At 38.2% G+C, this 27,227-nt stretch overlaps 1 protein-coding gene across 3 annotated transcripts in view; it reads right to left on the bottom strand.

The window, feature by feature from the left end:
• The window catches only part of LOC115219642 (BTB/POZ domain-containing protein 17), a 194,197-nt gene that overhangs the window by 112,642 nt on the left and 54,328 nt on the right, over positions 1-27,227 (bottom strand). Inside the window, exon 1 of one of the 3 annotated variants that reach the window (XM_036509609.1) lies at positions 1,305-1,700. The exons of 1 other annotated variant lie outside the window; for it this stretch is intronic. In XM_036509609.1, coding sequence (XP_036365502.1) covers positions 1,305-1,616 — 312 coding nt within the window. In that variant the 5' untranslated portion in view covers positions 1,617-1,700. Of the gene's footprint in view, positions 1-1,304; positions 1,701-27,227 lie in introns of those variants that run through there. One more of the 3 variants, XM_036509610.1, reaches the window with a different exon arrangement.

The following is a 27,227-nucleotide window of genomic DNA, read 5'->3' as shown; positions in this document are numbered from 1 at the left end:
TGCATTAATGTACTCAATGCTCTAAACAGGGAAGGTAAGTATTTGGTACACGTGAAATAATTAAGTCTAATTTATTAGGTAATCCTAATGACCTGACAGCAACCCACACAACTCAAGCTTTTTCACTTGCTTACACTTTCCCTCCTCCTACTCTTCCTCTTTTTCACCCCACTCCACCCTGACCGTGTTGTCCTAATAATGAAAGTTACTCCCCTCATTCTCTCATCTCTCACTCCTTGGCAATGAGACAATTTCTACAAGCTGTTTGACAATGAATGGAGGTAGGTCTCCTTTCAAGTAAAACAGTGGAATGGAAATTGTGGAAGGATGAGGTGGTGGGGAGGCAACACTTGATAGACTGTGGGAGAGATGTGTGATAGGAATGAGTGAGTGAGTGAGCAAAAGAGAGAGAGGAAAATGTGTTAAGGGAGAGAGACTAGGAATAAAGAGATACAGTGAAGCAAAAATGGCACAAAGATGAACTTTGCTTAAAGAGATCAGGAAAAGAAAAATTAAAATGAAGGAATGAGACAGACAGACAGACAAATTAACAGAACATGTAATGAGTTATCAGTTGAGGTGAAAGAAATTATGAGAGAGAGAGAGAGACAGATAGATAGATAGATAGATAGATAGATACAGACAGACAGATAGATAGATAGATAGATAGATAGATAGATAGATAGATAGATAGATAGATAGACAGACAGACAGACAGACAGATAGATAGATAGACAGACAGACAGACAGACAGATAGATAGATAGACAGACAGACAGACAGATAGATAGATAGATAGATAGATAGAGACAGACAGATACAGATAGACAGATAAATATAGACAGACAGATAGATACAGGCAGGCAGACAGATAGATACAGACAGACAGACAGATAGATACAGACAGACAGACAGATAGATACAGACTGACAGATAGATACAGACAGTAAGTAGGAATACATTACCTAATGTGTTGTTTGTTTACATAAAATTGTAGGGTGTAATTTAAGGTAAATTTGTCTATTTCTAGCAGGCCGTGTAACCACATGGAAGCTCCTTTGATTGGCTTTGTATGTCATGTTACATGATGATGGCCACAATGATGCTGATAACAATTAAGACATGAGGATGAAGATGAGGCTGAAAATGATGACAATAACTGCCAAATAACAACATCAAAAAGTATTAAAAGAAGGATTTAAAAATGTGAAAATACAAAATAATTTAAATAAGATAAATTTAAAGCAAAAGAGAGAAAAGAAAAATGAAATCAAACAGTATTTGCCCAGAGCAAAAACTGGTTACCTCAATTTCCCTCTTCAGGTTAAGGTCTGCCATTTCCTTTGAAGGAATTTTCGTAGGGCCCCTATTATCTCTTCTCTGATACCTTTGTCTGGAATCAGAAATTATTTCACAACCGCCTATGTGGCGCCGTATGAATTCCATTGTCAGAAAGAAAAAAAAAGAGAAAAAGTAGGGGACAACTATAAAGCTCTCGGAGAGTTTATTGAGGAGGGTAATGGTAGCAACGAAATATAGTTTGTCATGATCCGGTCCAGGAGAGTTGTTGTAAGTAACCACTGAGTCACCAAGTTCAAATAGTGGGTAGTTCCGCATTGAGTAGAAAAAAGGGAAAATAAAGAGAAGAAAAAATGGTTTCTTCCAATCAGATTTGAAACGAATCTAGTGATTCCAGGCAATGTGACAGAATGCATTAAGGATGTCAGCCACAGGAGCAGCAGAAAAAATAGGCTCAGACTGTTTCTTACCTCCGCTTGGTGTCAGATGGAAGTATTCAGCTCCTATGTAAGAAACAATTTTAGGCTGAGTCAAATATGTGTGGAACTATTAGAAATGTTCAATGGAATACAGATTGGGAAACATCAGGTTAAAAATTCCATAAAAGGATGCACGTGTAAGAAGAGAAGAAAAAATATTACTGACACCTCAGAGGTTGCAGTGTTGTCAGGACTTTAGATGTCTCGACAATATTTCATGTGTCTCCATAATCCAATAGGATTGCTTGTATCAATGCTGAACAACAATAACAACAACAAAAGCAAGACCAGCAGAACATCAGTGGCACCAAGGAGGAAAATTTAAGGGACGAAAATTGGTTAGCAAAATTCCATCAGACCAAATGTAATGTAAAGTAAACTGGTCATACAATAAATCAGTTGGCACTTGAGGTAGTTTTTCTGGGTTTTTTTCAAGTCGGTTGGCAGCAGAAAATCTTTGGTAAATTTTAGGTACCCATAAGAATGCTGTGAAAGGTGACAAATGGCTTTAGCATTTAGGTTATGCTACTGGATTCTGTAGATTTTTGAGTAGAGTAAATGCTTAACTGTGTATTCTGTGAGATAGTGAGCTGCAAAGTGTTACACTGAATACTCAAGGAGTAGTAGAATGGCTGAGTGGACGGAGTATCTTCTCAGTTGGAATGCTGTTAATTTGTACTGGACACACATGAACTGCTGTGTCCTTCTTGTGTTGTACTTTGAGTGTGGTAATATTCTCTTGTCCCAATTTAACTGACAGTTAAAGAAGATAGAGGAAACATTGAGTGGTCAGGTAATATAACCAACCATCACCAATTTCATTGACACAGAAGCATAAGGGTAGGAGATAATGAGAGAGAAAGAGACAGGAGAGAAGGAAGGTGTGTATGTGAAATAGAGTGTGTGGTGAGTAAGAGAGAGAGAGAGAGTCTGTGCATATGAGAGAGGGACAGAGAGTGTGTGTGTGTGCTACAGAGAGAGAGTGTGTGTGTGTTAGAGAGACAGCAAACTCAAAGACTAAGTGTCATGCTTTTGTGAATGTGATGTATAGTTTTGGTGGGAAAGTGCTTTTTGTCAAATGTCGAAAATGAAGTTCTTGAAGAATGAAAACTAAAAGAAAATTACAAGAACCTCGGCAACAGGAGCAGAAGTAGTAGAAGTAGCAGCAGCAACAACAACAACAGATTCTTGAAACAAGCCACTCTATTGTATTCACTTCAAGTCCTGCGTGGTTTGAACAAGAACATTTTTCTGAAGTTTGCATTAGAAAGTAGGACGTAAAGAACAGGACAAAACAAAACAAGATATCCAGCTGATTAAAAAATTTTAGAAAAAGACAATTTACATACATTCCAAGATGATGGATAAAAATTCTTCACGCTGATTGACCTATATATATATATACGTATATATATATATATTTAACACAAAGTATCCAGCAGTTGAAACAATCTTCCTGACAAGTTACTCATAAGGGGACATAAATCTGTTGAATCCTTATATTATAATACAGAGGAGAAAATGAAAGCATTTCTGTTGAAGCCTTCTGGTTCTTATTTTGGTCTTGAATGTTTCCTTCCTTGTTTTTCTCCTTGTTTCAGATCATATGGCATCCACTTTTGGGAAATTTGCTTAAAAAATGCATTCAGATATCATATATATATATATATTTATACACACACTAAACACATGTTCATATATGCATATACAGACACGTGTGTATGAATGTAAATCACTTCAAGAAATCAAATCCCCAATGTTTATTTGTTGTTTGTTATTGTTGTCCTTATTTTTTTCTTCTTTTTGGTTGGGGTTCTTTTTTTTTTGTTCCTTAGATGCTGGCTGCCAGCCGTATATAACCAGTTACCTCTGTGCCATAGGTCTGATAAAGCAGGGCTGACTCAACAAGGCCGTGGCTATTCTTCAACAAAAACAACAACAACAACCTGTAGTGGGTGTGTGTGTGTGTGGGTGTGTGTACTGGTGTAGACAATAGAAGCAACTAATATTGTCGTTGATTTGTGAGTGTGTAAGACTATGTATTGGAATGGAGCAGAACTGGTATAATTAATGAAGAATCAATTAAACAGACAATGTAGAGGGTGACTAAGATTAAACTCACAACACATGCATATACACAGGTAGGTATACATAGACAATTACACACATATATATACTGAATTACATAAGCATACTCAGTGTGTGTGTGCGTGCGTGTGTATGTACATTTTATATCATCATCATCATCGTTTAATGTCCACTTTCCATGCTAGCATGGGTTGGACAATTTGACAGAGGACTGGCAAACCAGATGGCTGCACCAGGCTCAAATCTGATCTGACAGAGTTTCTACAGCTGGATGCTCTTCCTAATGCCAACCACTCCGGGAGTGTAGTGGGTGCTTCTATGTGCCACCGGCATGAGGGCCAGTCAGGCGGTACTGGCAAGAGCCATGCTCAAATGGTGTTTTTTTACATGCCAGTGGCACTGGCAATGACCTCACTTAAATGCTTTTTCCCGTGCCAGTAAGGCAATGCTCGTAACAATCACTTTCAAATGGTGCATTTTTACGTGCCACCGGTACGGAAGCCAGTTTGCTGTTCTGGCAATGATCACGCTCGGATGGTACTCTTAGCGCTCCACTAGCATGGATGCAAGTCATCAAATTTGATTTCAAATTCGATTTCGATTTCACTTGCCTCAACAGGTCTTTGCAAGCAAAGTTTAGTGTCCAAAAAGCTCTGCTTGCGAAGACCTATTGAGGGAAGTGAAATCGAAATAAAATTCACTGACTGGCATCCATGCTAGTGGAGTGCTAAGCACTTTATATATATATATAATATATATATATATAATATATATATATATACATATATACTGTATATACATATATACAGTTATTGGGCAGTTTCTTCCCCTGTCAGCATATGTGTATACATGTGCACTCTCCTTATAGAACCAGGAGTATTTTACTCCTATTTCTAGCAATATAGGTGTCTTGTCATCTGTTAGTCACATTTAGTGACAACTGAATTTTTCCTTTAATGTACTAAATTGCGTCCTGCTCTTTATATTAATTTTCTATTGAGTGGCTGTGTGGTAAGTAGCTTGCTTACTAACCACATGGTTCCGGGTTCATTCCCACTGCAAAGCACCTTGGACGAGTGTCTTCTACTATAGCCTCGGGCCGACGAAAGCCTTGTGAGTGGATTTGGTTGACAGAAACTGAAAGAAGCCCATCGTATATATATATATATATATATATATATATATATATATATATGTGTGTGTGTGTGTGTGTGTGTGTGTGTGTGTATATGTTTGTGTGTCTGTGTTTGTCCTTTATAGGCCATCTGCAGTCCAGCTTGGAGTGGTATTGTCATTGGCATACTGCATCTCATGGACTGAGATGGTGGAGGTCCTCATCTTTGCATAGAGATGTGCAAGATTGAAGTGTCCACCATCTGAGCGATAGCACATGTTGCTAGAAGGCGAGCCTGGTGGGATTTCATTGAACAGGGCGGCCATGTACAAAGAGAAACAGGTTTCTGCCAGGACAAATCTTTACTTAAGACCCCCAAAGATGGAAAACAGGTCTGTGAGGGCATGCCATCATGAAGGGGGCGGAGCAGGGCAATGAAGTCCTCCAGACATCCAAACCGAGCAAGGATGGGGGACCTTGTCAAAGGCTTTCTTTAGATCTCAGAAGATAAACATTGCAGGCTGTTATTGTTTTTGACACTTCTCATGAAGTTGGCAGGCACAAAAGATCATGTCAGTTGTGCCTTGAGAGAGTTGAAAGCCACACTGGGTCTCAGGGAGGACATCTTCCACAAGAATGAGGAGGCAAATGAGTGGGATATGGGTGAATATCTTGCTTGCAATACTCAGGAGTGAGATGCCCTGATAGTTGCTGCAATCCTCTTGGTCTCTTCTCTTGTAGATGGTGAGGATATATGTATATATATATATGTGTGTGTGTGTGTGTGTATAAACACACACACACACATTTGTTGAGGCAGATTTTTCTGGCTGGATGTTTTTCACGTTACCAACCTTCTCCTGGACTGCATGTTTTTTTAACCTTCCATGTAAACATGCTCACATTAGTCAAATAATATTACCTTGCTTGAAAGCAAGTGAGGGTTGGTGACAGACAGAGCATCCAGCCATAAAAAATCTACCTCAATGAGTCATTCCCTTTCTCTGATGCAAACATGAAAAAATTAGAACAATGATGAAGATAACGCCATATTGTGTGTGTGTATGATACTAGATTATAAATGTGACAATATCTTGTATTTCCATGAAACAATCAATATTGATCAATTAGATTTTCTGGATGATCGATTATTTTTTAAGTGTTTTTCTCCCAACTGGTTATCACTTCAAAAATGGAATCATGCTTCATTTAATTTGATGTACAGTTACATTTAACATGGTTACTGCAAAACGGTTGCACAATCTACAAGAAATAGCAGCAAAATCTCATTCATATCACATTCCGCTGTCTTAAAAAAAAAAAGCACGTTGATTAATGTAATCTTAGATACACTATCTTTTACTTGTTTCAGTTATGTGGCCATGCTGGGGCACCACCTTGGATGGTTTTAGTTGAATTCATCAACTCTAGTACTTGTTTTTTTGTTTTTATCTTTTTTTAAAAATCTGGTACTTTTTCTATTGGTCTCTTTTGCTAAGTTAATAGTAAAGTAAACAAACCAACACCAGTTGTCAAGTGGTGTATGGGAGGGTGACAAGCACAGTCACAAATAGGTGCACACACACACACACATGCTATACATATTTACATACTATGCATACACACAGACAAACACACACACACACACACATGATGGGCCTCCACACAATTTCTGTCCACCATGTCAACCAAATTCACTCACAAGATATTGGTCAGTCCAGTGATATAGAAGAACGTGACCAAGGTATCACACAATGAAACTGAACCTGAAACCACATGGTTATGAAACAAGCTCCTTAACCACTCATCTATACCTGCATCTATGTCTAGAAAAAACAATGCAAGATGGTCAGGCCAAAATAATTTGGATGATAGTTCTGCTTAATTAAAAAAGGCTTATTTTTACAGTTAATTATACAACAGATCACATTTTAGATTTTTTTTTCTCTTTTACTTGTTTCAGTCATTTGACTGCAGCCATGCAGGAGCACCACCTTTAGTCGAGCAAATCGCCCCCAGGACTTATTCTTTGGAAGCCTAGTACTTATTCTATCAGTCTCTTTTGCCGAACCACTAAGTTATGGGGACGTAAACACACCAGCATCGGTTGTCAAGTGATGTTGGGGGCACAAACACAGATGCACAAACATATACATACAAATACATACATATATATATATATATATATACTCTTTACTCTTTTTACTCTTTTACTTGTTTCAGTCATTTGACTGCGGCCATGCTGGAGCACCGCCTTTAATCGAGCAAATCGACCCCAGGACTTATTCTTTGTAAGCCCAGTACTTATTCTATCGGTCTCTTTTGCCGAACCGCTAAGTGACGGGGACGTAAACACACCAGCATAGGGGGACAAACACAGACACACAAACACATATACACACACATATATATATATACATATATACGACAGGCTTCTTTCAGTTTCCGTCTACCAAATCCACTCACAAGGCATTATATACACACACACACATATACACGACAGGTTTCTTTCAGTTTCCGTCTACCAAATCCACTCACAAGGCTTTGGTTGGCCCGAGGCTATAGTAGAAGACACTTGCCCAAGGTGCCATGCAGGGGGAATGAACCCGCGAGCATGTGGTTGGTAAGCAAGCTACTTACCACACAGCCACTCCTGCATCTATAATATTTAAATGCAAAGAAGCAGAAGAAAAAAGGAAAAGAAAGAAAAAAATGGTGGGGAGATAAAGCAATAGAAAGAAAAATAGGGAATACAAATCAATAAATACAGGGGTCTGACCAGTTGCTAACAGTTTGTGCTGGTCGCCATTGAGATGTCAGGTGTTCCTCAGACCCTATACTTCTGATTTTTTCCACAAAATCGGGATAATGATGGCTCATCTGAGAAATGAGCCCAGTGAGGTGGAGTGGCTGTTGCAGTAAGTATTGCTGGCCATTCTCTGTGGCAACACCATAGCAGTCATTACCATGGTGTGCATCTGAGCTTACCATTTGTTTTGGGGTGTGTGGCCCATCGTCCACACCCTTGTATCTTCTACTGCTTTACCCAACCCCTTTTCTTCTTTCTTTTCCTTTTTCATCTGTCTTTTCTTATTTCTTCATATTCTACTTAATTGGTGTTAATCAGGAGCTGAATACCACCACCAACAACAGAATGGATTTAAGCAGTCTTTTGACCTGCTAGAAATAACAGCCAAGTCTTCTTCAAATTACACTATACTGTTTTTAAAAGTAGATACACTAAATGATGCAATCCAGGGTATAACATGTCTGAAAGATGAGGAGATCGTCATGGTTGGAACATAATGCACATCTGCATTATAAATTGTCAATAAACCTCATACCCACATGAACATGTCAGTCCCATTCTTTGTATTCTTTCAATTAAACTCCACACAAGGAAGCATATACAATTCTTTGTATCCTTTCAATTAAGTCACACACACAAGAAAGATTAATTTTTATTGACTCTTAATTATTGTATACAAAATATAAAATTAAAATTGGAAACTTTTTTTTTCATAATTCAAGCAGAAACATTCTATCTGGATAAATAAAACGTGCTACTTTAGTATCTGGTCTAGTGTAGTATCAGTAGTCTACACTGTGAAATGACCTGATCTGAGTTATGTTAAGGGTTAGGAGTTAGGGTTTGGAATTAAGGTTTAAAGTTAGACTGCACACTAAAGTGTAAATGGCCAGGTAAACTCAGAGCCGAATTAAGACCCATTGAGGCCCTAAGCAATTAAAAGATTTTGGTGCCTCCATAAAAGATTATGTAATTCAAAATATAAATAACAAACAATAAAATCAATTTTTTATTTTCAAAATGAAACAAAACTGTAAGAGGGAAAATAATGTTTATTTTTGTATACTTCCACTTAATTTATGTTAGAAAAGTTCCTCCAACTTTTTTGAATTGCAAAGTCTTTGATCAGATCCACAAAATTAATCTTAGGTAACATATCTGCATCTATACTTAGTAGAGATAAAGGCATCCTGAATATTATTTTAGCAAGTTTAAAGTGATTTCTTTTGTGCCGTAAACTATTTACCATTTCTGTGGTGCCCCCCTCCTTCCCTTGATGTCCTAAGCACATGCTTATTTTGCTTAATGGTTAATCCAGTGCTGGGTAGACTACACACTAAAGTGGCACTGATGAGAATTTGCATCAGAGGTCAGGTGCATGAGATTAATGCATTTTGTTGTTGTTATTTAGCCTGCACCATGTAAAAAAGGACCTATGCCGGTGTCATGTAAAGGGCACCTGTGCCAGTGCTGTGGAAAAAGAACCCATGCCAGCTCCACATGAAGAGGCACCCATGCTGGCACCATGTAAAAAGAATGTAAAAAGCTGACATACCAGCTCCACGTGAAGAGGCACCTGTGCCGGTGCCATGTCAGAAGGTACCCGTGCCAGCACCATGTGAAAAAAGCACCCATGCAAACATGGACAGTTGGATGTAGAACTGATGCAAGGTGATAAGTATACTCTTTTACTTGTTTCAGTCATTTGACTGTGGCCATGCTGGAGCACCGCCTTTAGTCGAGCAAATCGACCCCAGGACTTATATTGGTTTCTTTTGCCGAACCGCTAAGTTACGGTGACATAAACACACCAGCATCGGTTGTCAAGCGATGTTGGGGGCGACAAACACAGACACACAAACATATACACACACACATATACATATACATATATACGACGGACTTCTTTCAGTTTCCGTCTACCAAATTCACTCACAAGGCTTTGGTCAACCTGAGGCTATAGTAGAAGATACTTGCCCAAGGTGTCATGCAGTGGGACTGAACCCAGAACCATGTGGTTGGTAAACAAGCTACTTACCACACAGCCATTCCTACACCTGGTATGTTGGTTAATTTGGAGGGAGATTTGGTTACTATTTCTAGTAAGTTGAATGACTCATTGACTTGGAAGTGCTTGTTGCAGCATTAAAGTGTGTTAGGTATGTGGAATGGAGAGAGAGTAAAAATGTGACTAAAAGCTGTACCAATTAAAATTAGTTGCTTAGATAGGTTACTAAGTCAAAAACAACTGATTCAAAAATGGATTTTATCATTCAATATCTGAAAAACAAATAATTTGACTTATTATTAACATATAGAGTGTCACAGATGGTCAGATGGTCATACCGATAAGTTCTTGGGTACATGTGTTTTTGACAAGGTCACTTAACTAAACAGATGTAGAACATTATTTTATTGATTTTTCAATCATTGGATTTTGACCAAGCTGAGGTACAGGACTTTAAAGGATTACATTTGGTACTGAAACTTATTTTACTGACTCCCAGGATGGAAAAAGGTAAAGCTGACCTGTGGTTAGTCCACATTATACTGTAAGGAGCATAGGGTTGGTTTTCCCAATTTCCATGGTGTATATGCTCCTTCTTGCATGGGACACTGGTCAATTGCAGGATTACTCATTTTTACCAGCTGAGTGGACTGGGGTAGCATGAAATGAAGTTGTTTGCTCAAGGACAGGGTCAGGTTAAAATCTATAGAGGCCCTAAGGACTTAAAAGGTTTTCGTGCCCTCAAGTATATGAAAATAGTTCAAAATGTAAACAAAAATAATTCAAAATGTAAATGATGATAAACCATAAAATAAATTTTTATCTTTCAATATGAAACAAAATTCACAGAAAGATGGAAAATAATGTTTATGTTTTTATACTTCCACTTCGTTTATATTTGAAATGTTTTCTATTTTTTTTTTTATTGCAAAGTGTTCAATGATATGGTTAAAATTAATTTTATGCAAAACTTCTGCTTCTATACTTAGTAGAGATAAGGCATTACGAATATTATTTTAGCAGGTTTAAAGTGATTTCTTTTCTGCTGTAAACCATTTTCATTTCTGTGGTGCCCCCACCCTTGATGCTCTAAGCACCTAATGGAATTGTGGTTCCAGGAATCAAAACCACAGTCTTATGATTAAGAGTCCAAAACCCTAACCACTAAGCCATGCACCTCCACAAATTGACCACTTCAGGATTTGAACTCAAGAATAAAATGATGTAACTAAATACTTCAACCACACTGTCCAGTCCTAGTGGTAGTGTTGTGGCTTATGTGTCTCAATGACCCTGAGGGCTATACCAAAACAAACACATGCTCTAGTAAGGTCTCCCATGTTGGACAGGTCAAAGGATAGAAGTCAGACTAATAAAGACCACCTCTTTCCAGAGGTAAAAATGGGTTTGTGTAGAACCAACATCTCTACTAAGTTACAGAAGCATCAATAAGAACAAAATAATATCTGTTAGAGGAAAGCCTTACAATCCAGAGTTAAGGACAATGGAGAAAAGTTGTCAATGGCTTGTGTTCCATAGAGAGCAAAGGGCTTAATAAACAAAATGATGAACCAAATATTTACTACAAAACAAATTATCTGACACTAGCAATACCATCACCCTTCAACCCTAAAGGTCAACATTATAAATTGTTTTAAAACAGGAGCAGCACTATAAAACTTATGAGTACTTCACTGGTCTGCAATTCCAAGCCAAACTCCTTTCAAGGGAGTAATTGGGACATGGAAGGACAATGCTAGACTGACTTTCCCCATTACATGACATGAAGGAGAGGTCAGCTGCAGCAGCCCTTTACAACCCAATGGTTTACAGGATTTGCCTTCAACAGGGATCTTGAGACTAACAGAAGCTATTTTAATTAACAAGTACAGCCCGGGGAATTAATAACAGATCTGAATTGCATACAGCTGATTGGATACAGAAGCAATGCAAACCAACCATTCAAACACACACACAACAGAACAGAGAAATCAGCTATCAACATCCTTTCTCTGTAAATTTCCTGAAGAAGGGGCTCTAAGTCAGAAATATTGAAATACCAGTGAATAGTACTAACCATTGACCTATATTATTAATTTTCATGACTTGTGTTATTTTGGCTTTAAAGAAAAAAAATTCTTTATTGGCAGTACCGCCTGACTGACCCTCGTGCCAGTGGCACATAAAAGCACCCACTACACTCTCGGAGTGGTTGGCGTTAGGAAGAGCATCTAGCTGTAGAAACTCTGCCAGATCAGATTGGAGCCTGGTGCAGCCATCTGGTTCACCAGTCCTCAGTCAAATCGTCCAACCCATGCTACCATGGAAAGCAGACATTAAACGATGATGATGATGATGATGATGATGATGATGATAATGATTATGATGATGATATCTGCAAATGCTTCATGAAAACAATTTTACTATGCTTAGTGGCATTTCATCCATCTTAAGGTTCTGAGTTCAAATCTTGCCAAGGTTGACTTTGCTTTTCATCCTTTTGAGGGGGTCAATAAAATAAATACCAGTTGAACACTGGGGTTGATGTAATCGACTTATCTGCTCCCCTGAAATAGCTGGCTTTGTGTCAAAATTTGAAATCAGTATTATACTTAGAGGGCTCACAATGAGAGAAGAAGGGAAGGTTTTACAAGCAGACAACCACAGCTCTTGGTAGTTGATGTGGGAGTTCTCACATATTCATTCAGCTTAATGTAACACATTCAAAAATCTTTCTTTCCCTCCATCAGCAAATTCTTTTATTATACAAAAAGGGACCACATGTTTGATACAAAAACAAAGATAAACTCCAAATTTCTACCACTTTCTACAATGAGTATTCAGTTGTTCAATCAACTGAACAACTTATTCTTTGAACTATAATAGTAAAAGTGGCTGAGTATTCCACAGACACAAGTACTCTTAACACAGTCCTCTAGCAGAATTAGTGTGGCACAGTGTGACAAGAGAGTGGACTGTTCAAGTCTAGGTACAAACCATCCAACACACTTCTGCACAAGGTTTGCACAAGTCTTGTCTCCCCAGTTCCATTCACAAGTTTTGTGACTAAAACTGGCAAACAGAAACTGGAGAAGCCTGACTGTGTGGCACCTGGGATGAGAGTCTTCTATTATAGCCCCAGAATGACCAAAACCTCGTAAGTGGATTTGGTAAATGAAAACTGAAAGAGGCTCACCGTACCCATTGTATATATATTTGTGTGTGCGTGTGTGGTGTTTGTTGCACACCACTTGACAACCAATGTTAGTTTGTTTACATTCCCATAACATAACACTTTGACAAAAGGGACTAACAGAATAAGTCCCAGACTTTAAAAAAAGTAAACAACAACCACTGGGGATTGATTTGTTCTACTAAAACCACCCCAGGTTGGCCACAGTCCAAATACTGAAACAAATAAAAGACAAAAAAGATATATATATATATATACTTTTTTTTGTCTTTTACTTGCTCCTGAACTAGTTGTTAAATATCCCACCCATGAGGGATCGATGTTAGATGTGTCGAAACAACTGTAGTAATTAATAAAAATTCTCTTATCTTCTATTTCTCATTCACCATATATGTATATGTATATATATATATATATATATGAAAAAACAAGTCAAAAATAGAAAATGCTAAGATGATTTTATAGTGAATCTTTCAGTACTGGTTTCGGTCATTTTGAGACCTTTTCAACTGTAACGATTAAATAATTAAATTTAGAAAAATTTAGAAAAATTAGAAGAAAGGTTTTTTTAAAGGAATACTTCCATAGTAGTGTTCAGATATAGGTGGCATTCTGCCTTTCTCTGACTCCCTTGTTTGCACTTGTGTATTCGAGGTCGTTGTGAGTTCTTGAGGGGGTGGGAGTGGGAAAATCTGGGCTGGTCAGTGGCGACCGGCAGTCGCTGCGTAGGCGTTATACTTAAAGACATTAGTGACAAGGTTAAGGGGTAGAAAGTGGAGAAGTAGAAGAAGAAGAAGAAGATGACGGTGCCGATGATGATGACGATGAAGAAGAAGAAGGAGAAGGAGAAGATGACGATGATGATGGTGGTGATGACGATGACGACGATGATGATGATAATGATGATGATGAAGAAGAAGAAGAGGAAGAAGAAGAAAAAAAACAGAGAAGGGAGAATATGAATGGGTGAAGATATAGCTGTGATGGGGCGATTAGTAATGGATTCTATGGAATGTAATATTTGTGTGTGTATATATATTTCTTTTATTCTTAAGTTGAGGTATATTAATTGTTTGTTGTAGACCCGTTAAGAAGTGGCCTGTATTTTATAATAAAGAGATTTTCTTTACTTATTCGTTGTCTCGAGGTTGTATCGTCCCTAAATTGGTAGAGGGGAAAAAATTCTGAAGTTTGGTGTTTTTGTGTTGGCGCAAGTATCTATGTGTTGGCTAAAAGCTATTTTTCTGTTTTGGGGAATTTTTATCTGGGATCTGTGCAGGGCCATTCGTTTGCGCAAACCATTTTTTGTTTGGCCTATGTACTGCTCTTGACACCCGGAGCAGGTTAGTGAGTATATTAGGTTCTCCGAAGCACATGTGAAGTTGCTTTTCACTGTAAACCGTTGTCCCTGTTTGAAGGAGAACTCAGAACCCTCGATTAGATAGTCGCATATCCCGCAATTGGGTCTTCCACATTTTTTTACTGTCGGCTTCTGTGTTGAAGAGTGAATTCGGGCTTGTGTTAGGAGACTTTTCATGGATCTAGGCTGTCTTTTGCTTTTTATGATCGTGTGTGTTTGGAGGATTGTGTTCATTCTGTGGTCTTTTTTTAGGAGGGGTATGTTGTGGAGGATGGTGCCGAAGGCTTCGTTATTGAGAGGGTTGTGTGTGGAGATGTATGGTAAGGCTTTTGGTTGTAAGTTTTTCTTTGATTTGGGATGTCTCAGTTCCTTGATGTTAAGTTGAAGGGCACGTTGAATGCACTTGTCAATAAGTGAAGGTGGATAGTTCCTGGTGATAAGGGTATCTTTTAGTTCTTGTAGTCGTGTGTCTCTGGTGTTTGCGTTAGAGACTATAGTGCATATCCTTTTTGCTAGATTGAAGGGGATATTCATCCTGGTGTGTCATGAATTGAATGGAAGATATTGCTTAGAGTCTGTAGGCTTATAGTATATGTCTGTTTCTATTATATTATTAGCTTTCTTAATGAGGATATCGAGGAAGGGAAGTTGTTGCTGGCTATATTCCATCGTGAATTGGATGTTTACGTCCAGCCCATTTAAAATTTCCTGGAATTCTATGAGTTTTTCTATATTTTTATGCCAAAGAATGAAACAGTCATCTAGATATCTCTTCCAGTTGTTTTCTATGTAGATGGAGAAAGGGCTGCCATATCTTTCTAGAACCTTACGATACAGACTGATCTCTAGGTATCCTATGACTAGGTTGGCAAAGGAGGGGGCCATTCGTGTACCCATCGCAGTCCCCGATTTTTGTCGGTAGAAGTTGTCATTGAAGGCAAAGAAGTTATTTTCCAGGATGAATTTAACCCCTTCTATCACGAATTCTTTTTTGATGCGGTGTGGTAGTTCGTTGGCGTGATTCTCTAGCCAGAATTGGATTGCCTCTAGTCCTAGGTTGTGGGGGATATTGGAGTAGAGGTTGACTACATCGAAGGATACCAGTATGGTGTTTTGGTTTATAGTATTCGGTAGGTGATTGAGCATATCTAAGTCGTCCCTTATATAGCTTTTGACATGTTTGAGGAGTGGTTTTAACAGGGTGTCTAAAAAGTTACTGAGGCGGTGGGTTTCGCATGCGGGACCTGCTATTATGGGTCTCAATTTGAGGTCATTAGGATTAGGGACTTTAATTATTTTGTCTGTGGCTATCTTGCATGCGTTGCTTATTTTTTCACTTTTGTGGATCTTAGGTATACCGTAGAATTGGCTAGTTTTACTTGTGAAATTGGTCATATAATCATATTCTTTGTCGGTGAGCCCTGCTTTGTATGGGTTAAATATGGATTTTAGTTCCCTCATTATTTTTTGTTGACTGTAGTTTTGTGCCTTTTCATAGTATGTTGTGTCTTCCAGCATAGAAAGAACCAAAGTTATGTAAAAAGTCGTATCCATTAAGACAACAGCACTCCCTTTATCGGCCTCTTTGATTGTTATTGTTCTATCTTGTTTTAATTTGTTCAACTCAGCCCATTCTTTTTTGCTGAAGTTTGGTTTGTGTTTTTGTTTGTGCATATGTTGATATGGGTAATTAGATATGTGGTCACAGAAATCATCAAGTGTTTTATTCTTACCTTTCGAGGGGGTGTAGTTACTCCTATTTCTGGCTAACGATTCGTCCTCGTTGTATTTATCGTATAGCTCCTCAGTAAGTCTTAATTTTCTGCAGAATTCTGCGATGTCTTCTTTCATTTCATTGTAGTTGGGGTGTTGTGGGGTGGGTGTAAACTTGAGTCCTTTGGAAAGTATGTTTATTTGGTTTGCTGTTAGTTCCTTGTGAGTTAGATTGATAATTTTTATTACTTTTGGTTCCTCCTGCTTGTTTGGTGCTCTCTTGTGTCTCTGTGTTTGCGTATTGGGTCTAAAAATGAATGCGGTGGTTGGGACGGTAGCTGTTATATAGTTGTTCTTTGTTGATGTGGGGTCTCCTGTTGTGATTATGGTGTGTGTTCTTGGAGGAGTATTGAGGAGAGCATCCCGATATCCCATATTCGGGTGTGGTGTTCTAGGAGGCCTTCGTTGGTAATCATTGTAAGTGGTGTGGGTTTGTTGTGCATGGTTGTTTAACCGGTTGATGGGACGGAGATTTCGTTGGTAACTCTTTTGGGTGGGGATATATATATATATATATATATATATATATATATATATATATAAATAAATAGATAGATAGATAGTTAGATGATAGATAGATAGATAGATAGATCGATAGATCGATAGATCGAGGTATATTTGTGAGTGTGTATGCATGCAAATGTGTTTTCGTGTACAAGTGTGTGTTCGTGTGAGTTTATGTTTTTCCACTTTCACACATGTTTGCTGTTTGTAAACAAAGTCATCACTTTCCATTCATGCTGTATTTGTCCGTTTTCAGTCCATCACAGAAACATATCCTAGCTTCTTGACATGTCTTGACATGTACAATCTTTTGAAAATAAAATGCACATTCAAATGGTATCATTTGTCTCCAGTCCTCCACATAACTATGTTTGATCTGTTTGTTACATGACAATACAGGGAATTTATAACCTTGCTTACCAACAGTTACCAAGAAGAGCATCCTGCCGTAAAAAAGAAAAAAACACAAATCTAATCAATCCCATTGCGTGGACCTTGGGCAAATGTCTTCTACTATAGCCTCGGGCTGACCAAAGCCTTGTGAGTGGATTTGGTAGACAGAAACTGAAAGAACCCCGTCGTATATATATATATATATATTTATAAAAAAGAAGTTTGAAAATGCCACTATATAAGATAAATTTTAATTTTCTTAGAAATTTTATATGTTTCGGTTCTTCTTGAAAAACGAACCTTATCAAAAATAATTTTTAAAAGTTAAGTGTAATAAAAAAGTTCATAATTGTTTCTAACTAGTCTCAACAGAATCCACATGGTGGTTTTTTGTTGGGGACAGCATAATAGCTGTCTTGTGTGTTGACTATATATATATATATATATGTATGTGTGTGTGTATATGTTTGTGTCTGTGTTTGTCCCCCTAACATTGCTTGACAACCGATGCTGGTGTGTATACGTCCCCGTAACTTAGTGGTTTGGCAAAAGAGACCGATAGACAAAGAATAAGTCCTGGGGTTGATTTGCTCGACTAAAGGTGGTGCTTCAGCATGGCCACAGTCAAATGACTGAAACAAGTAAAAGAGTAAAGTGTAATGTAATGGTCTAATCTGACCCATGCAAACATGGGAAAGTAGATGTGATGACTATCTTTCACTAATGTCAGTCATTAGATTGCAGCCATGGTGGGGCACTGCCACAAAGAATTTGAGTTAAATGCATCAATCCAAGTATATATTTTTCTTGGTCTGATGCTTATTCTATTAATCTCTTTTGCTAAACTTTTAAGTTACCAAAATGTAAAATGCAAAACTGACTGTCAAGCAGTGGTGGAGAATAAACACAGGCAGTGAAACATGGACTGTGACTACTGTGGACATGCATAGAATAGAAAGAAATGAAGCTACTATGCTCTGCTGGATGTGTAATGTCAGTGTGCATACACGACAGAGTGTAAGTGCCCTGAGAGAAAAGTTGGACATAAGAAGTATCAGATGCGGTGAGCAAGAGAGACAACTGCACTGGTCATGCATTGCATATAGATGAGGACAGTTGTGTGACGAAATGTCACAACCTAACAGTGGGAGGAACCTGTGGAAGAGGTAGACCCAGGAAGACATGGGATGAGGTGGTGAAGCAGGACCTTCAAACGTTGGGCATCACCGAGGCAATGACAAGCGGCTGAGACCTTTGGAGATATGCAGTGATTGAGGAGACCCAGCAAGTCAAGTGAGATTGTAGCTGTGGCTGATGTCAGTGTCACATGACTGGTTCATTTAAAAGTACCCTTCAATCGTTGGGCGATATGCTGTGCTTGAGAAGACCTGTTTAGTGAAATTGTAGTCATGGCCAATGCCAATGCCAGTGCCACCTGACTGGTACCTGTGCCAGTGGCACATAAAAAGTACCATTTGAGTGTGGTCAATGCCAGTGCCATCTCACTGGCCCACACGTCAGTGGCATGTAAAAAGCACCCACTACACTCTTGGAGTGGTTGGCATAAGGAAGGGCATCCAGCTGTAGAAACCTTGCCAGATCAGATTGGAGCCTGGTGCAACCACTTGGCTTGCCATCCCTCAATCAAGCTGTCCAACCTATGCCGGCATGGAAAGCAGACATTAAACAATGATGATAATGATATATATATATATATGAGAGACTGTGTGATAACAAACTTGTTTCCCAACCACACGGTTCTGGGTTCAGTCCCACTGTGTGGCACCTTGGGCAAGTGTCTTCTACCATAGTCTCAGGCCAACCAAAGCCTTGAGAATGGATTTGGTAGACAGAAACTGAAAGAGGCTCGTTGTATATTATATATATATGCTTGTATATATTTGTGTGTCTGTGTTTGTCCCCCCCCCCTGCCATTGCTTGACAACCCACGTTGGTTTATGTACCTTTAACTTAGCGGTTCAGCAAAAGAGACTGATACAATAAGTACTAAACTTACAAAGAATAAGTCCTGGGGTCGATTTGTTTGACTGAAGGCGGTGCTCCTGCATGGCTGCAGTCAAATGACTAAGTAAAAGAATAAAAAAAGATATATATATATATATATATATATATACATGATGGGCTTCTTTCAATTTCTGTCATCCAAATCCACTCTCAAATTTTGAGACAGCCCAAGGTCATAGTAAAAGATACTTGCCCAACGTTCCACACAGTGGGACTGAACCTAGAACCATGTGGTAGAAAAGCAAACTTCTTGGGCCCATTTAAGAGTACCCTTCAATCAATGGACAATAAACTGTGTTTGCAAAGACCTGTTGAACCATGTGAAATAACTATTGTGGCTGATGATGGTACCGCCTAATTGGCACCCATGCCAGTGGAACGTTAAAAGCACCATTTGAGCATGACAGTTTGACTGAGGGCTGGCGAGCCAGAAGGCTGCACCAGTCTGCAATCTGATCTATTCTGTGTGTGTGAGATAACAATGAGATTAATATCAACAATGGTGGTGATGGCACAACATGAAATTGGTGACAATGATAACTGCAATGATAATGATGATAAACTGAAGTGTGATGTTTGTGCAGTTCAAAAGATAACAACAGCAACAAGAACAAAACCTGACTGATGATCACATGCACACACACATACACTATGTCCAAACATGATGATTTAAAAGGAATGCTTAAGAAAACATTGACAGTTTTAGTTCTCATTTCCCCCTCGTTTTTTTTTTTTTCTTTACAATCCTCCTTTGAATTCTTACCATTCTGCTGTCACTTCATTTCTCTCTTCTCACATTCCTTTCTAACTTCCTTTACACATCTCTCTCTACCTTTATTTCTCTTTTTATTTAATTGATGAAGGCAATTGATATAAATTCACTTGTTACTAAAGCCTAGTTAGTAGCTATTGCATCAAAGCTATCAATAAACTGATGCAGCAGTTCATAACAGACATGTACAGGATGAGACTATGGAAGGAGAGAAAGGGGAAAGATAGAGAGAGAAGAAATGAAACAAGGAAAAGAAGAGAAAATTAAAGTTATCTCCATATTGCAAATAAAACAATGCACACATACATGTATAGAGAGATGCTTGAGGTTTGATATTGATCATCATCATCATCATCATCATCGTTTAACGTCAGCTTTCCATGCTGGCATGGGTTGGATGGTTTGTCTGAGGGCTGGCGAGCCAGAAGCCTGCACCAGTCTCCAATCTGATCTGGCAAAGTTTCTACAGCTGGATGCCCTTCCTAACACCAATCACTCCAAGAGGGTAGTGGGTGCTTTTACATGCCACTGGCATGAGGGCCAGCCAGGCGGTACTGGCATCAGCCACACTCAGATGGTGCTTTTTACATGCCATCTGCACAGGAGCCAGTCCAGCGGCACTGGCAACAACCATGCTCGAATGGTATTTTTTTATGTGCCATCAGCATGGGAGCCAGTCAGCAGCCCTGGTAACGATCACACATTCCACTGACACAGGTGCCAATTAGGTAGTACCATCATTGGCCACAACAGTGATTTCACTTGCCTCAACAGATCCTTGCAAGCATAGTTTATTGTCCATTGATTGAAGGATACTCTTAAAGGGGCTGGTTATACAGCACTGGCATAGGCCATGATTACGGTCTCACTTGGCTTCCTGGGTTTTCTCAAGCACAGATTATCTCCTAAGGTCTTGCTCACTTATCATTGCCTCAGTGAGGCCCAATGTTTGAATGTCGTGCTTCACCACCTCATTCCAGGTCTTCCTGAGTCTACCTCTTCCACAGGTTCCCTCAACTGCTACGGTGTGACACTTTTTCACACAGCTGTCCTCATCCATTCATAGCACATTACCATGCCAGCACAGTTGTCTCTCTTGCACACCACATCTGATGCTTCTTATATATATATATATCAAAAATGGGGAAGGCTGGTTTATGGGATCACCTTAGGTTTCCCGTCCATAAAAGGTTTAGCTTTATGGTGTATCGTCAGATCCAAATAAACTTGTTGGCCCATGACCTCTTCAAAATATTGTATGTGTGTGTGTGTGTGTGTGTGTGTATTTCTATGTAAAGATGCATGGCCAAGTAGATAGGGTGTTGAGCTCACAATTACTAGATCACAGGTTCAATTTCCAGACCTAGTGGAACATTATGTTCCTGAGCAAATAACTTTATTTCATGTTGCTCCAGTCTAGACAACCGTAAGTGGGTAACCCTGTGACAGACTAGCCTACCAATCAGGGGAAGAAAACCAAAGACATAATATATCAAGATTAAACATTGAGAGGCATCGTTCCGTGCAGAAACTACAAGAACTACTCAGAGGTACTGGAAGCTCCTCTTTTGAATCCATTGTTGTATCAGACACTCTTATCATTTCATCAATGTCTCAATTTTTGGGGGTCTCAATTTTTTTGTCCTTTAGCTTGCAGCAGAAAATTGTTGTGAGCAAACATTTTAAACAGTCTTAACTATGGAAGGAAATTGAAGATATAGCATATTTATAATAGTATTCTGCTTTGATATGACATATATGGATATGCTTTCATCATCACCATCATCATCATCATTTAACATCCGTTGTCCATGCTGGCATGGATTGGATGGTTTGACTGGGATTAACATATCTTAATATTTTGTATAACATCCTTACTTTCATATCAGAGAAAAATATGTGGTTGGACTTGAACCTGAAGTTCTAGTGAACAAAGCACAATAGCTACAACATTTGAGCTATGGATTAAAAACTATATTTATAGGTTAAAAGAGTAAAGACACCCTTCAGTCCTGAATGACCATGGAATTGCACCTAGAAAGATTCCCTCTGAAGCACAAGTCTGGGCAGGTTTGCTTATGGAAGACATGCAGTTACCCATGCATACCAGTGTCCCATCTCCATGCCACCAATGTTGCCAAAGGAAAGGCAAAGGATGATACAACTTGGCACCAGTGATGTTACAACTCATTTCTACAGTTGAGTAAACTGAAGCGTTAGGAAGGGCATCCAGCTGTAGAAACTCTGCCAGATCAGATTGGAGTCTGGTTCGCCAGACCTGTCAAATCATCCAACCCATGCTAGCATGGAAAGCGGATGTTAAATGATGATGATGATATGGTGGACTGTGTTGTTGACAACAGATGAGGGTTCTGAAATTTCTTGTTGAACAACCAGCACAGATGGTTTGTTTATAGTGATCAAATGTTTGCACTGTGCATTAGTTCACTGCCTCTGTCAAATCAATGTTGCTTCAACAGATGCATGGTGTGCCAGCCACATGTTAGAAGTTGAAGTGATCACAGAGCTTTGTGAAAAGAAGTGTTTTGTTGAAAAAAAACCCAAAAAACACATCATCTCCAGTTTAGGGATAAAAACCAAGATCTTGCAACCAAGAATGCAACACCCCAAACCACACGCTCCCATGTAAGAATGTACAAATACACACACAAGAGAGTGCTGTAAAGTTCCTAGCTTTAGGGCTATCATGAAAGGCCTGGTTAGAAGCCCAACCATACAAGTTCTTTTAAAGGGCTTAGATATAGTGAAAGACCACTGCAATAAGTGTGTGAATCTGAGACAGGGAATATGCTGAATTAAATCATAACTGACTGATTCTCCTGTATTCTCTTTTACCGAAAACTAAGAACTTTCCAGCACTCCCATATATATATATATATCACCATCATCATCAATTAGCGTCCGCTTTCCATGCTAGCATGGGTTGGACGGTTCAACTGGGGTCTGTGAAGCTGGAAGGCTTCGTCAGGCCCAGTCAGATCTGGCAGTGTTTCTACGGCTGGATGCCCTGGATGCCCTTCCTAACGCCATATATATATATATATATATATATATATATATATATATATACATACATACACACACACACACAACACACACACACACACACACATGCAATCATGTGTGCCCACACATACAGAGTTTTGGTGATAGAAACAGGAAAACAGAACTCAGAACAGTAGTTATAGAGTGACTCAAGGACCGAGAGTTTTGTGTATTGACAGTCATCAAGCAGACTTCAAATAATAGGGATTACATTTAAATAGACTGGCTAAAATGATAAATAAAAATTTTTCTAGATTGTTCTGTAATAAATAAATAAATAAATAAATAAAAACTCTTACAAAGTCATGTATTCACATGACCTTGTAAGAGTTTTTATTTATTTATTTATTTATTACAGAACAATCTAGAGTTTCAAATGGTCTGCCCATTTAACAGTTCAATAAATAGATTAATAAAAATAATAATACATAGATCACACTTTAAAATATTTATTTTACCAACCAAATGTTTTATGGAAAAGATATATAGATTATGTCTTCGATGCCATTCCATAGTTTATCAGTCAATTGTCTTACAAATAATATAAATGTTGCGTATAACAGATTATGTCTTTGAGTTCGTTCCGTAATTATAATTGCATAAACAAATGGCGACACAATGATATTTATAAGTTTCATCCCAGTGAATTAGTAAAATTAAAAATTCATTATTTTTCTCACCACAGATAAAGACCTACAAAATTCTTACACATTTACAATTTGTTCCTGGTTCTGTACTAAAAACATTCCACTCAAACATGCTCTACATGGTCGCTCAGTCTGCTAGAAATAGCAGCCAAATCACACATGGTTCCCTAATATCTGCTCTAAATTGTCATTCAGTTTTCTAGAAATAACAGCCAAATCTCTCTCAAATCACACATGATTCCTTGATACCTGCTCTAAATTGTCACTCAGTCTTCAAGAAATAGCAGCCAAATCTCTCTCAAATCACACGATTCCTTGATACCTGCTCTACATGGTCACTCCGTTTGCTAGAATTAGCAATCAAACTCTCCCAAATCACACACATCTAAAAAGAAACAACAAAAACAAAAAGTAGACACATCAGATAGCGTAGTCATAGTTACAGACAGGATAGGCATGGCTGGGATGCTTTTGAACATACATCAACCACCACCACCACAACCACCAATCATATTGCTATTGCCGTCACTATAACTGCTATAGCTGCTGTGTATTGCATGCGTATATCTACGTATGCATGCATACACACAAATACATACACAAATGTAATCACCTCCATCATATCATACTCTACCTGCATTATCACCACCACCTCCACCGCCACCACTAATCAACTGAAGAAAATTTACTCACCCAACACAATTTCCTGGAGTGTATATAATTGACGCTGTAGAGACAGGTAGATGATTAGAGATTAAGCTACAGTGATGCAATATCGTTAATACTTGTTGTTGTTGTTGTCATTGCTGTTGTTGCAGTGGTGTTTTAATTATAGTTGCAGTTGCACAAGTCGTTGCATAAGCATTTCTCAAGCTAGTTGCTATACAGCAACCACTGTCCTCTTTTGAACGCAGGTACACACACGCAGGTATATATATATATATATACACACACATACATATGTTAACATACACATACAAACATACAAATGCACATACATATATATGTATATATATATATATATACACATATGTATTCACATGTGCATATGCACACACACACACACACACACACACACACACACACACACACACACACACACACACACATATATATATGAAGATACGTATACATATGTATGCATATACATAAACATACGTGTATATTAATAGATATACATTCATCCACACACATACTTACAAACATACATACATACATATGTATATACATCTATATGCATACATATGCAAACATTAGTGTACATAGAAATGTATGCAAATAAAACATGGATATACATACACCTGTGTAAATATATATATATATGTATGATAGATCGCTAGCCACTACACATTCTTTATTTTCTCTCCTTGTTTCTTTCTATGTTCCTTTCTGTGGAAGAGCGCAGACTCGACACGCTAAAGACTTTTTCACTTCCTGAGCATTATACTAATACATCTGTTTGTTTTCTACTCCAACTGTCTTCGTCTTTTGGGATTTTTTTTTATGAATTCTCCACCTATATATATATATATATATATATATATATATACACACATATACATACACACACTAATATTTTACTGGAAACTAAACCTTCACAAATTGTAACTGAGTATCTTGTTGCTGGTACCCATAATATATACCACCCTTCTGTCTTAAAAAAAAAACAGGAAGGGGTGATCAGATTAGATGAGGTGGTTCTAGATAAATAAAATGTGATGGTCACAACTACACCGTCTCTGATCATATGCATGTTTGATCAGCTAGATTGTGGCTAACAGCAACAACCACCTGCAGGAAATAGCAATCAAATTTTCCTCAAATATCACCCATTGTCATACAAGAGGAGGAACAGTTTGGCTAATATGGTCCAGGAATCACTATGTCTGAAGAAAAAAAAAATGAGAGGTTGGTCATGGTTGAAGTGTCTAATTACGGGTCCACTTGATCAAACCTGATCTGAAGTGAACAAAAAAAATAGTTTCACATTTTGGTACAAGGCCGGCAATTTTAAGGGGTGAAGATTAGTTGATTCCATTGATCTTAGTACTTGAATGGTATCTTTATTTTACTGACCTTGAAAGGAGGAAAGCCAAACATGAACTTGGCAGGAATGTAATGTATCAGAAGGAATACTACCAAGCATTTTGTCTCACATGCTGACAATTCTGCCACTGCAAGTCAAGAATGCACAGAACAGAAACACAAAACCAGGGGAAGAAACCATAATTTCAAATAAATGATTACCATGAATCTTTTAAATTTTACCGGTTTTCATCCTTAGACTATGGCAATTCTGAGGTGCTGCCTCGAAGGGTTTTAATCAAAAGCATCAAACCTAGTACTTATATTTTTTGAAGCCCGGTTCTTATTCCATCAGTCTCTTTTGCTGAATCAATAAGTTATGGGGATGTAAACAAACCAACAAAAGTTGTCAAGTGGTGGTGGGGGACAAAGACACATGCACACATACTCTTTTACTTGTTTCAGTCATTTGACGGTGGCCATGCTGGAGCACCACCTTTAGTCGATCAAATCGACCCCAGGACTTATTCTTTGTAAGCCTAGTACTTATTCTATTGATCACTTTTGCCAAACCACTAAGTTACGGGGATGGAAACACACCAGCATAGGTTGTCAAGTGATGTTGGGGGGACAAATACAGACACAAACATATACACACATACATATATATATATATATATATATATACATATATATACGATGAGCTTCTTTCAGTTTCCGTCTACCAAATCCACTCACAAGGCTTTGGTCGGCCCAAGGCTATAGTAGAAGACACTTGTCCAAGGTGCCATGCAGTGGGACTGAACCCGAAACCATGTGGTTCGTAAGCAAGCTACTTACCACATAGCCACTCCTACGCCTCCTACATTTATACACTTGATGGACTTCTTTCAGTTTCCATCTACCAAATCCACTCAAAAGGCTTTGGTTGGACTGAGGTTATAGTAGAAGACACCCAAGGTGCGATGCAGTGGAATTGAACCCAGAACCCTGTAAACTTATTTCAACATAGCCACATCTGCACCTATCCACATTGAGTTTCTTTTATTTTTTTTTATATTTTTCTCCACTCCATTCTCATTTCTAAATTCAAACTCATATGCTGGTGTATTGTATTGCATAAAAGTAATTACTGCAAATGGCAACTGCAGCAATAACAGCAACAACTGTATAAATTAAATGAATTAATAAATCGTAGATTCTCTCACAGATTCAAGTCTCTTTATGCAGAAATGTTAAAGCCCTACAATGTCAATCAAAACAGTTGGTTTCTTCGCAATTCCCAAGCTGTTCTTGATTATTCATTCTCATGGCTCTTGGAAAAATGGAATGTTGTAATCATATATTTATTTATCTATTTATTTAAATCCCAGTGTATGGGGGTGTTTAAAATGTGAATAAATATCAATCTAGGCTTTTGACTGTTTGCTAACACCAAATCTTTTGCTACACAACAAGACTATGTTATGAAACCAACCCCATTAGTTTGTTGGAGGTATCTTGACATGTGTTAGCTGTCAGAGCTCTGTTTTAACAAGAAGCAAAACCAACCCAAAACTACAAATTAAGATCAACATAGTTTATGAACCCTACTCTGCAGTATAGTGGACGCTTGATTTTAAAGACACAACCCAATTTTGACTCAAAAAGTCTAAAATTTAAACAAAAAAAAA

The sequence above is a fragment of the Octopus sinensis genome, linkage group LG15, assembly GCF_006345805.1.
Source record: "Octopus sinensis linkage group LG15, ASM634580v1, whole genome shotgun sequence".
NCBI classification, from domain to species: domain Eukaryota; kingdom Metazoa; phylum Mollusca; class Cephalopoda; order Octopoda; family Octopodidae; genus Octopus; species Octopus sinensis.
Note: the sequence above shows the minus strand (reverse complement) of the source record. Positions and strands in the feature narration are given on the sequence as shown.